The sequence below is a fragment of the Maylandia zebra genome, linkage group LG11, assembly GCF_041146795.1.
Source record: "Maylandia zebra isolate NMK-2024a linkage group LG11, Mzebra_GT3a, whole genome shotgun sequence".
NCBI lineage: Eukaryota > Metazoa > Chordata > Actinopteri > Cichliformes > Cichlidae > Maylandia > Maylandia zebra.
In genome coordinates this window covers 33,289,664-33,302,438 of record NC_135177.1, presented here as the reverse complement: position 1 = coordinate 33,302,438, position 12,775 = coordinate 33,289,664, and the positions used below count along the sequence as shown (strand labels likewise).

Genomic DNA, 12,775 nt, shown 5'->3' with positions numbered 1-12,775 from the left:
TTGACTGGAAAATAAAGACATAAAATATTATAATCTTATTTTAAGGCCACTTTGTCAACCATGAGGCCAGGAGGACTTTTCAAATTAATGATTTTTCCCAGCAAATAATTGCAGGCATGAGTACCAAAACTATTTTTTGGTTTCTTTCATAGTTTCTGTCATAGTGCTTGGTGCTGGCGAAAGACTTTTGTTATATTAATCTGGTAGTTGAAGTCTGGAGTCGGCTGCCAGTGTAGGCCTAACAGAGTTGTCTGAATAGTCTGAAATTCCCAGAAAGCACAACATTTTAATGCATTATAACACTTCATAAGGCATATGCATGGATTCCACATTGAATCTGACCACAGTATTCCTGGATAACTGCCCACACATAATCAGCTACTAATCTTGCCATGTGACTCGGTGTTAAATGTAGTTTCACTCAAAGAGCCTTTTTTTGTAGGGGGAGGGTTTCTGTTATGAAAGAATATTGAATATGTATGATCATGACAAGGGCTGCTCTCCTCTGTGCTAACAGAAGCCTTTCATGTGTCTGAATGAAGACCGCCGAGGCTCATTTACATGGGCTTCATCCCTTTAACCCCTCATTCTCCTTGCATTTCTTTGTGTGTAGGCTGAGGAAGTGGTGAGTGGGTCCTACGAAGTTTCTTGAGCTGGCTATGTGCAAAGTAAACATCTCTAATTACAGGGTTCCTGTGCATTCTGGACAGACTGGGCAAGAATGGAAAGTTGATTTGATAGTGATTGGATCTTGACTAATGTTAATAAATGGACCCATCTTTTAGACTTAGTGGGGGGTTTTAAGCACTCTGTGATGTTTGCCTTGTTCTTAACCATATTTACCTGTAAAAATCTGATTGAAGCAGGCTAAAATAAAAATCCAATTTAAGATTTATGTCTTTAGAAGCTGTGGAAAAAATGAAAAACATTTTGGATGTTTTCAAATTCTTAAATGCACAACCATCCCTGAAGGATAGTCATAGACCACTTCCTGTTAACAAGTTGTGCCTGGCCCCAGCTCTTTTTATGAGACAACAACAGAAGCAAGCAGCACACAAAGGATCCACAGACTCTTTTGTTGTGCATTGCACAAGTTCAAGTCAGCCTCTCCTTTGAGCTGTAATTCAGCCCTGCATGGAGGTGAGGTTGTTTGCACCTGTCCCCCAGGCTATGACTGAAGCGAGGAGAAATCCCACTGCTTACCACCTGGCCCTCGTGGCTACACGGCCCGCCTGCCTTTTGTGTGGGAGTTTAGGAGCAGAGGGCCCATACATATGCTAATCACTGTTCCGGGACAGGGCTGCGTGCTCTAGGCCCTGTGGTTACAGAACACAGAGAATGTCTGTATGAAGATTAGGATCCTGACACACCAAGGCAACCTCAATGAACTAGCATAAAGACAAAACTGATCAGTTTGTGTTGCCTCATGTCTTCTATTAAAAGTTGCACTTTGCACACAGTGCAGGAGCTGATGACCAGCTGACTGCTGATATGTGTGCACATTCTGGGCCTACGTGACAGGAAAAGACTCATTAGCATTATGTGTAATTGAAAATGTACAACACAAGCTGTTGTGTTATTTTCATATCTTGAACAGCTTCATATGAATTTTAGCTTCTTTCTTTGACTGAGACTTCACATGTACATGGTAGACATGGACGTAGCCATTGTGATATCACCCGCTGGCGTTTTGCAGCTGCCATTTTGTTTTTTGATGTAACCATATTTGGGTGGAGTGTAGGTGCTAAGTTATAAACTAAGGCTAACAAACTTTGTTAGCAATCAGCATCCATAAAGTGTGAAGGTGCAACACACACACATACATCTTCTAATTAGTGATAAGTAACAGACTAATAAAACTACAATTTAATTAATCAAAACTGAAAAACATACCAACACAATAAATACGGGAGGAAGCATCCTGAAGTTATGAAAGACAAAACTATCCAGGCTATAATACGCTGCTACCACCCGATGCGCTCTCTGCCAGAGCGAGTGTCGATGAATTTACTTTTTGTGACTGGTTGTCGTTTTGTTAAACCTTAGTCGCACAGTTTCTACTCTGTAATTAGAAAATGACCAAAGCCAAATACAAAAGCTGTTGAAGCTCTCTGTAGAAGAAAACAAGTTCTACCACAGACTCCACCAGTTAAAGCTAGCATTGAATTACAGTTCTGTAGAAACTGGTGAAAATTAAATGGTATTTTTGCTTGAAATCTCACTCCCTAATGGGATTGGCTCACTTTGGGAGCAAGCCTCAAAGGGCCGTTAAAAGAAATGCTGTTTCTCGTGCTTTGAGGTGGCTTAATGTTAACATGCATCCAACTTCTGCCTTGGTGTACAAAGGCTTTTCGACAGAAACATGTGTTAGAGTGCTTTATTGGATGTTATCTCATGCCACGTTTTAATCAGTAACTTTTTTCCATGTTTGCCTCCTAGACGCTTAATGTAAACTGATGTCTCTTGTAGTGATTTTGATTTACTGACTCATAAAGTCAACTTGCCCAGTCAGAGAACATGGTCTCTGCATCTCTAAAATGCACCAAATTATAGCAGCGGCACTTTGCTCGCATGTCTCGGCATGTAATCTAAACAAAACAGCACAAATTCCACTGTGATTCTATTGAAGCCCAGTCATTATTTCCTGCTTTGGAACAGAGCTGGATTCTTGAGGATGTTGCCTGCATGTAACCCTTTGGGTGTGATTCACAATAGGAAGCGAGCTACAGGCTGCAGTAACAGTTGGGTTTTATCTGTAGAGCATTACATTATCAGGCACCACACCTGGCACACTGCTCAGGCTTGGAAGTCGGAGCTGAAACGATAAAAGGCCCTCTGAGGTAAATAAAGGTGGGTATTCTTGTTAACACATTGTTTGAGAGGAACAGAGTCAATAAAGAGAGGCAGCCTGTGGTTTTTGTAACTGCCATATCTTATGATTTCCCTGGGGAAGTTAAATTGCAAATTAAGATATCAAACAATGATGATATTGTGACCTCACTGTGTCATCTTTTAGCCCACTGACTGGTAATAAGCTTTCTTTATCATTAACAAAAAAATAATAATCATAATCACTTGGAAGACCTCTTATGTTGAAAACAGTGTTGAACCTGTGAACTCGCTTACATTTGTTTGTTAGCCAACATTTAAACATTTGCTCAACAGTGAGGGCTCTAGCTTCAGGCCAACTTCGCACCTCAGTGTCATCATTTTTACTGCAAGCTGTTTTTCCTGTACTGAAGGTTGCTGTGGTCGCAGCACTTTGTTGCCACCCCTGAACAACACAAATCAGAATGAAGGTGATTTAAGCCTCAAGAAGATTAAGGAACATGAAATATCTTCCTGTCCTGACAAGGGCATTCAGTTTTTCAGCCTGCCACCACGTTTCCCTTTGATACTGTTTAAATGACCATAACTGAAGTAATACAAATTAACACCAAACTGTGCATTATAACTAATGAATAAGTATAACTAATGAAAAATGCAAACTAATTATCATTCCCATGAGACTATACCTTGAAGTGCCAATAAAAGCATTGCAGATTTCATAAGCTACAGGTCCTCCTTGACGTCACATAACATCTGTGAGAACTTAGTTTTTCCTCGAGTCCAAAGCTCCACACAGTCTCTGTGCCCTTTCTAACCAATCTGCATTTTGCATGAACAGATTACGCTGCAGCATCAAGTCCCTCAGTGTTTGGCAGAGGCATCAAACGGCACAAGCGATTCCATAGCCCATGCACAAAATGTTAATGCTAAAGGCTAGCTACACATCTGCCAAGCACAGTGGTCCCTTTTATGAGAGCACAAGTGCTCATTTAATCCGCTGTCCTTTTCTCAGGCAACCGGAACCAGCGAGCCAGCGCAAACGACTTCACGGGTGTTCCTCATTATTCACAGTGTGATATTCCATATCATAGGGCAAGGCTTGTGCGTTAGTTGGAAAAGCCATAGAGGGTTTTCTGTTTATGTGGGGTCAGACATAAGGCAGTGTGAAGACACTGGCATTTAAGTTGCTTCATACTACTGTGCTGTCGATAAAACATCAGCTGTTTGAGAACCAGAGGCTGTGTTGATATGCATAATCAGGGGGAAGTATGTGGTTTCAAACAGCCATATAAAACATCCTCAGTCTGTTTCTGTTTTTGCATTAATTTGCATAACTTAACTGTTTTCTTGTTTCCGCTAAACATATCTGAAAGACTTGTGCAGTGACACAGAAATGCTTGTGTGCTCTCCTGTAGGGAATGTTTTGTATACGTTTACGAAAAAAAAAAAAAAAGTTTACTGATGATACAAAACTTCTCTGTAGACTCATTGATCTGGTATAGGCTGGGCATTGTAGAGCACAGCTGTAGCAAATCTGTATTTTACATGAGCCAAGAAACTTTTTCACGACTAAATGTGCGGACGTGGAAACCGTGAAAATGCTTTTGTTGCTGACAACGTTTTCTTTGGTAGGTTTCTGGTTTTTGGACTAGAATTAAGCATCTTATATTCTGTGTTCCTGTAGTCTGCAAGTAATAAAGTGAATTTTGTCCCCTGCCACTGGTTTAGAGTATTTACCTTAAGTCTGCGTAGTAATGGAAGCAGTCAAACATGCAATGGCTTTAGTTTTGCCTTTTGAATGTAACAGTTTCCTCAGGGATGATATCTCATGACTGTTTTGCTGACTTTCATTGATTCCAGATTTTCAACTTTAATTTTAAACACACGGCAATCATTACTGCTTTTAGCAAGCATCTTTCTCAACTGCTTATCTAAACATTTGACTTTTTAAAAGTTTTTTATTTATTTTGTTGTTGCGAATATCCTGACTGACTTCACAATGAGGGGATTTATTACCTAATCATTGTGTTTGGTGAGGTTTTAAGAGAGCTCTTCGTGTGAGCTTGTATTTCCTTACCTCTCGTGTGTGTGTGTGTGTGTGTGTGTGTGTGTATAAGTACAGTTTGGTGAAAGTATTTATTCTGTATATGTGGATGTCTTTGTGCACATATATCATTTGTAGCAGTTTAATGTACATTTAAGTAATATAAATAACAATCTATTGTTTGGTTAATCTCACCATTCAGCTGCATATTTCGCTCACTGACACATAATCAGATGGTCTGCAGGTCGTTATATCAAGAATTTATTTGATGCATACAAATACAACAATATTCAGTACTTAAACAGTTATAGTACATTGTTTGAAACCCTGAAGATGTTAATTTAAGGTCAAGGCCTTGCCTTGCTAGCCAGCCCACTCTTTAGCCTCTGCTCAATCCATTTGGCTTTAAACCTGCATCTTCCTATTCTCCTATTCAGGGTCTTGCGAGGTCTGGAGCCTATGCCAGATGTTCCATGACCTGGAATTGGATAAATGGAAAAAAAAAAAGAATCTTTTTATATATGTTAAGGTCAACAATCTTGTAGTTAAAGCCAGTGCCTGGAAATGCTTACACATCAAACCTGTGTCGAAGGTGTTTCAAATTAGATAATTGAGATTATTGAGAAGAAGCACATTTTTGTCTTAAATAAAACTTTCTCGTATGGATGGATACCCTCTGCACATACCCATGCTCTTTTGCAGTACAGCTGCACACAACATTGGACTTTCCGTGCCTGTGTAATATAAGACATGCTATCAGGAGGTCACGGTACATTTGAAATGCATATCACTAGCAAATGTATTTATGTTTTGGGGAAATGATGAGTTATGTAACGTTTGAGTTTGTGTCAGCATGTATATATCTGTGTTTCAGACTCCGGGTCTCTGGATCGATGATGGAGCAGATCAGGGAAGTCCTCACCAGCGGTCAGCCTCCTGGGGTAGCGCAGACCATCTCAAAGAGGTAGTTTTGCCTGTCGTGTTTTTCTTTCTTACTGTCAGGTTCTCAAGTGTTTGTTATGAGCATCCACTATTTTATCTGTTCAGATCGTTCAGATTGTGTTTGCAAGGGACAACCAATCAGAAGAGTTTTCTTAAAAGGAGGGTGTAGGAAACTTTAAATTGTTTGTTTCGGATAGTGGATCATCCCAGGGGGTGCACCAAGACCTAGTATAAGATAAATGACCACTAGCTTAAAATGTGAGTCACGCAAAGCTACACTAGAGTCCAAAAATAAGAATATAAAGCTGGAAATGAGCGTAATGGGTCCATTTTAACCTTAATTCATACCACAGAAAATGTCCTATCCACCCAGGCTAGCTGAATACATTAACTCAGCAGGAGGAAAGAATGTTTTTGTCGTTTTTGAGGCTCATATCATTTTCAAGTGTTTTATTTGTCAGGGTCTGTGGTCAGACTAAATATTATCCTCCTTAAGGTTGGTTTCCACTTTCTGTCTGCCAGGCATGGTGGCCAACCAAGCGACCACACGGCATTATAAGGTCTCCAGCTCTTCAGACCACAGTCTAAATTTATCCTCTTTCTCCCCCTGTTCCTCACTCAGCTGTGTCCTTTGCATCTCATTATGGCCTCTTGTTTTTGAGAGATGGTGCAGGAGCTCCTCTCAAGGGTGAAACACCCATATAGTTTCATTTTGGGTATGTACAACTTAAGTCGGGGTAACTGAGGCACTGAAGATGTTATATTGAGCAGAACATATTTTCTGTTGAGCATAACAGAAAATATGAGCATAATGGACACTCATAGTTTCTGTTTCCAGTCCAAAAGTAGTTCCAAAATATTAATGGCACACAGATGTGTTGACCGAAGAAGTTGTCCACAGTTTGAAAGGATGAGGTTGGTGTCATTCCAACTTTCATAAAGCTCAGACATGTGTTTTGTAATTCCACACCACACTACTACTGTGCTTCATTGGTCAGTACTGAGATGTCCTATTAAATAACAGGCTTTACTTTTTTCTTCATAGCATGTGATCTAACAAGAACAAGACTGTAGTTTATTTCAGAAGTCTGAATGTTCACACTTCTAATTTGACAGTTATTTACTGTCAACAACTGGTATTCGTGTTGCACTGTTAACAGGTATAAAAGAAAAGGGATAAAGAAACTTTCATAAGTGCCACAAGAGTTTGATAAAAAATCTTTTCTCTGCTATGAGCTTACAGCATTTCTATCTGATGGCAAATTCTGTAATCTGATCCATCTTTGCAGATTTTGTTGTTTCTTCAGAGTGAAGCCAGAGCCACAAGATAAGTTTAGTGCTTGTCTTTTTGCAAACAATCCCTTTGCCTTGGCCTGTACAGTCAATGGGATAGCACAGCCAGGAAAACCCTCTTTCACATCCACTGAGATTACATCAGGATCGTCTGGACTTGTCATTATCATGTGCTACAGTCACTAAGTGAATGTAGTGAACTGCTTTCCAGTGCTCTACCCTCTGCGATTACATATGTGGGAGGACATCTATGAGAAGAGCAAGTTTCTTTGTTGACTGTGTTGCCAGGATGACAAGATCAGCACTGAAGACCACACCTTTGTCTGCATAGCGCAACTGCATCTCACAATGGGTATCCTGTTTTTAGGCTGATGCTGGACCAGATGTAGAAACACCCATTGACTAAATTTGTCTCATTATCAGACTTGCAAGCCTGGTGTTATGCAGTATACTGATCTGCAACCGTACAACTCATGAAGACTGACTTGGCTGGCAGGAATAACGTCAGACTAAATCCACTGAAGTTAGAAAATAGTAAAATTAAGCACGCTTTAATAGACAAGAGTAAACAATGTCTGTGCAGATATTGTCTGTCTGTTAAAGAGCAGTTTTAAAACCACCGTTCAAATATTTTCTGTATATTGAAGAGACATTTAAACTGTTAATCACATTCTTTGACAACTAAATGGTATTGTTAAAGTGTTGTGGTGTAACGTTGCGCACACACAATGCCAGATCAGTTTGCTGAGTGTGGCTAATGTTAGCAGTGGTAGTATCAGCAGTTCAGGCTGTATAGCATCTGAGTTTTTTGGAGCCCAGCCCAAAAGTTAGGACCATGAATGGTTCCCTTTGGGATTGAAGATCAAGGTGTTTTTTGTTTTTGGTTTTTTTTTTTTGTTTGTTTTTTAAATAGTTTTTGAGGTTGTCACAGACAAATCAAAAGTAAGCAAGGTAATCTTCACAAACTGTACCACTTTTATGATCTTGAAGTGTAAACACAATCATGTAAGTGTAAACACCAAAATTAAAACTCTAATATTAGCAAAAAAAGAACTATACCACAGTCCCGTGACTTTAGTGTCTACACCCTTTGTTTTGAATTCGTCTTACTGAGAAATGTATAAAGCCTGTGTTAGAAGAAACCTTTGAGTAGTCACCTAATCACTGATATCTCTACTTGTTATGGCCGTACACTGCACATATTTCAGTGAATATAACTCCTCCCAAACATCTTGAAATCAGTTGGAGTCAAAGATGGTTTTCCTGTATTTTGGCAAAGATTGTGTTCTCACAGTTGCGGAATAACTTAAATTAATCACAGTATTATCTCTCTGCTGACAGTGAAGTACATCAGAGGAAATGTGCTTTTCACCTCCTGACCTCATTCAGTTCACTCATGGGAATGGTTAACTCATATGTTCGCATGCCTTCACGGCTCCCATTGTGAGCCGTCGTTCACTGAAGTGCTTGTGCTTCTTTTTTTTTCTTCTTTTTTTTCCAGCAGATTGCTAAACTGAGGCTACAGCTGCAGCGTGGCAAACAGGTCAACCGGCAGAGCAAAGACAGGGAGCAGAGCTCGCTGCAGCTCCCACAGCAGGCGCAGCATGGCACTGCATGCCAGCCACAGGTGAGCTACGCTTGTCAGTACTCGTGCTTTGACTATGTGGGTTGTTGTTTTCAGGTGAAAACATTAACTAACCCCACACATGTGATGCAGGGTTTTAGGCTGACAGCAGCAATATGATAAGGCAGCTTAGCAGCTGAGGGAAAAAAAACACAAATAAGGCAGACCAACCTGAATTTCAACTGTCAAAGATAGGAAAAAGAGCAAGGTTGTTTTCTACATTAGTCGGTTAACAGGATTAAATGATTAACTTGGTTGTATGTCAACTTAAAGTAATGTATAAAATGACCATTATGAAGTTACAATTTTGGGTCCAGGCGAGCTGTTTTAGGGAGTAGGTATTGATTAAAATGATTTGAGAAAGATTTAGACTTTGTGAAGGCAATGTTTCATCTTAATGATACCTTTATGATCAATGTTGCTCTGACTCTTACTGAGGAGGCCTAGTTATTAGTGATGTGTTGGTCGTGAACGAAATGGCTCTTAGAGCCAGATCTTTTAGCAGCAAAAACATCGGACAGCAGCAGCCCAAGCCTCATAGTGCAGGAATATGAGGTGAGGCGCACACTGAGGGCAGTGAACCCCAGGAAGGCCACCGGACCAGATGGGGTAACCGCAAAGGTCCTAAAAGAGTGTGCAGACCAGCTGGCTGGGGTCTTCACTAAGATCTTCAACACTTCACTGTCCCAGTCCTGCATCCCGCCGTGCCTAAAGTCAGCCACAATTGTCCCACTGCCAAAGCGTACTAACATTAGCAGCCTCAACGACTACCGACCAGTTGCTCTAACACCTGTTATAATGAAGTGCTTTGAGAAACTGGTCCGACGTCACATCATGTCCTGCCTGCCACCCACACTCGACCCGCTCCAGTTTGCATACAGAGCTAACAGATCAACTGAAGATGCCATTGCTACAACGCTCCACACCACCATCTCTCACCTGGAAGTGCAGGGCCGTTACGCCAGGCTGCTCTTTGTTGACTTTAGCTCTGCTTTCAATACGATACTCCCGGACAGACTAATAGATAAACTGCTGGAAATTGGACTTCCTTCCACCACCTGCCGCTGGATCAGAGACTTCCTCTCAGACCGTGTACAGAGAGTTAGAGTGGGGCCTCATCTTTCCTCAGCCCTCAGCCTCAACACCGGCTCTCCACAAGGCTGTGTACTGAGTCCCCTACTGTACACTCTGTACACACATGACTGTGTTAGTTCCCACCCAGACAACACAGTCATCAAGTTTGCAGATGATACCACTGTGGTGGGGCTCATCTCAGGGGGAGATGAGACGGCATACAGAGCTGAAGTTCAGAGGCTGTCAGATTGGTGTGCAGACAACAACCTGGACCTCAATACCACCAAAACAAAAGAACTGGTAGTTGACTTCAGAAGGAGGAAGTCCGAGCTGCAGCCTGTCAGCATCAACGGGGAGTGCGTGGAAAGGGTCTCCAGTTTCAAGTTTCTGGGTGTGCACATAGACACAGACCTCCAATGGAGCTCTAACACCTCTGCGGTCTTAAAGAAGGCCCAACAGCGTCTCCACTTTCTGAGAATCCTCAGAAAAATGGACCTGAAGAAGGAGCTGCTGACCGTCTTCTACCGCTGCTCCATTGAAAGTGTGCTGACATATTGCATCGGTGTGTGGTTCTCCAGCTGCACCACAGCACACAGAAAGGCACTCCAGAGGGTCATCAACATGGCCCAAAAAATCATTGGACATCCTCTTCCCTCCCTGAAGGACCTGTACAGCACTCGCTGTCTCAAGAGGGCACGCAGCATCCTACGGGACTGCACACACCCAGGACACCGGGTGTTTAAGCTGCTGCCGTCTGGCAGGAGGTTCAGGCTGCTGAGGTCCCGAACAAATAGACTCAAGGACAGCTTTTACAACAGGGCAATAGCCCTGATCAATGTAAATAGCTGACCTGACTGGATACCTCCCTGGACTTTTTAGGGGGAGGTAACAATGTTTAAAACGATAACAATAATATTTATATTTATAACAAGGTGCAATAATAATTAATGTGCAATAATAACAGTGTGCAATACAAATACACTTATTCTTCTTTTTTATACTAAGTTAATATACTGTGTTGTGTTGTTTGTTACGTTGTGATGTGTCATATCGTGTCGTGTTGTGTTATATGTAGTGCCGACGTAGGACAGTTTTTCCAATTTCATTGTACTACTGTACTATGTATGACTGTGCAATGACAATAAAGAGTTATCTTATCTTATCTTATCTTATCTTTTACGTGAACGATGCGAGCCGGCTCCTTATCGCGAGCTGTGGATTTTTTTTTTTTTTTTTTCTTTCTTTCTCACCCTCTCTCTCGCACTTTTTTTCCACTTGACTCTCACGCGAGCCTTGTGCTTTGTGCTGGGAAGAGGGGGGAGGGGCGGTAGTTGCACCCGCAGTAGCACAGGAACAGAGCAGGAGGGAGAGAAAGAGAGCCAGGGACAACAACATCACATTAGAAAGGTATCGTAATCATCCACAACTATTTTCAGTTGCAGATGATAAAGTATTCAGAAAGTTTATTCATGCAGGCCCATATGACAGAGAATGTGCATGTTCTGTTTGTTTTCATATTTTAATTTATATTTAATTGTGTTGTGGTTTGCAGCGTTTTGTGTTGTTTCATTTTAAATTTGTAAAAGGAAAAAGCTGAAAATTTAAATAGTTAAAAGTTGAACTGTGACTAGTTTGTTTTTGTATTATGATTTATTTATTACATTTTATGTTGAGTGAATAAATAAAAGTATATTTACGGTGGCCCCAAGAGACAAAGCACGTACAAACTCCAAAGCACATACAAAAGACAACAGAAGTGCTCCAGGATGCTAGACGCAGTGTTGAGTTTTTGTTACCTAGTCGGTACACAAGCCAGCAAGTACCAACGACTGGATTTGGTGTGGTAATAACACACACCAAATTAACATAAAAAAATTAACTTTTTTTTAAATTATTTGAATATATATGGGTACTTGTGTATAAATACACAAACAATACGCATATGCTTTCAATTGTGTAATTTAAGTGATCTAGGTAGCTCTGTTTTGGAAGTTCAGTTAATGCTAGAAACGTGTTTTGGAGTTTGTACGTGCTTTGTCTCTAGGAGCCACCGTATATATATTTATATATAAACATTTATAAATAAAACCACTTTTTTTTTTCTTTTTTTTTTCTTTTTACATTAGTAATTCCTTTTGTGCATAATTTTATATTGTTGTTAATAATAAATTAATTAAAGCAACAAAACAACCTGAAGAGCCGAAAGAGCCAGCTCTTTTTAGTGGGCCGAGCCGAAAGAGCCGGTTCTCTAAAAAGAGCCGGAAATCCCATCACTACTAGTTAATGAATCTCCTCTGTGACCAGTTGTATCAAAAGTAAAAGGGAGACAGCAGAGGAGAACTGTGTCTGGGCATGTCCCTTTCTCCACTGGCTGCAGTTCATTCATTAACAGATGCTCAGCACTGCAACTGCTGTAGGAACATTTCCATAAACCATGATATGCTTAAATGTAAACTACAAACTGAATGTCTACACCCACAATTCCAAGACAAATTCAGTTTGATATGTGACAAGTGAAGTGTTTTAGTATACAAAGCTTTTTTTCTTCTTCTTCTTTTTTTTGACATGTACATAATGTTCATTTTTTCTCCTTTTTTGTCTTTTTTTTTTTTTCTCATTTCAGTATAAGGCAACTTCAACTTCGACCACGATGCCTGTGATAAAATCCCTCATATGCAGAGTGCCGAGCAGTGTGGAGGGCATCAACCATGAGCTAGAAAATGTGTTTATCAGAGAGGACTTGGAGCAGGGGATACAGGTAGGGTGTGTGCCCATACCTGTGATGGGTCAAGCTATGTTTCAACATGATTTGGAGCGCTTGTTGAACTGCATACCTGCAGATGCTGTGAAATCTTATCATTCACCAGCTGGATAAAATGTCAGATTAATGCCATACAGACTTTAAAATGAAGCATTCCAGTGGGCTAAAAAGTGGGCTGGGCTGTTTATAAGGTGCTTCTTTGCACATA

General features: G+C 40.7%; 1 protein-coding gene across 2 annotated transcripts in view; it reads left to right on the top strand.

The window, feature by feature from the left end:
• The window catches only part of glcci1b (glucocorticoid induced 1b), a 28,895-nt gene that overhangs the window by 10,475 nt on the left and 5,645 nt on the right, over window positions 1-12,775 (top strand). The window contains exons 4-6 of one of the 2 annotated variants that reach the window (XM_004560204.5): window positions 5,748-5,837; window positions 8,613-8,735; window positions 12,430-12,564. In XM_004560204.5, the coding sequence (XP_004560261.2) occupies window positions 5,748-5,837; window positions 8,613-8,735; window positions 12,430-12,564 (348 nt within the window). Of the gene's footprint in view, window positions 1-5,747; window positions 5,838-8,609; window positions 8,736-12,429; window positions 12,565-12,775 lie in introns of both variants that reach the window. The other variant, XM_004560203.5, reaches the window with a different exon arrangement.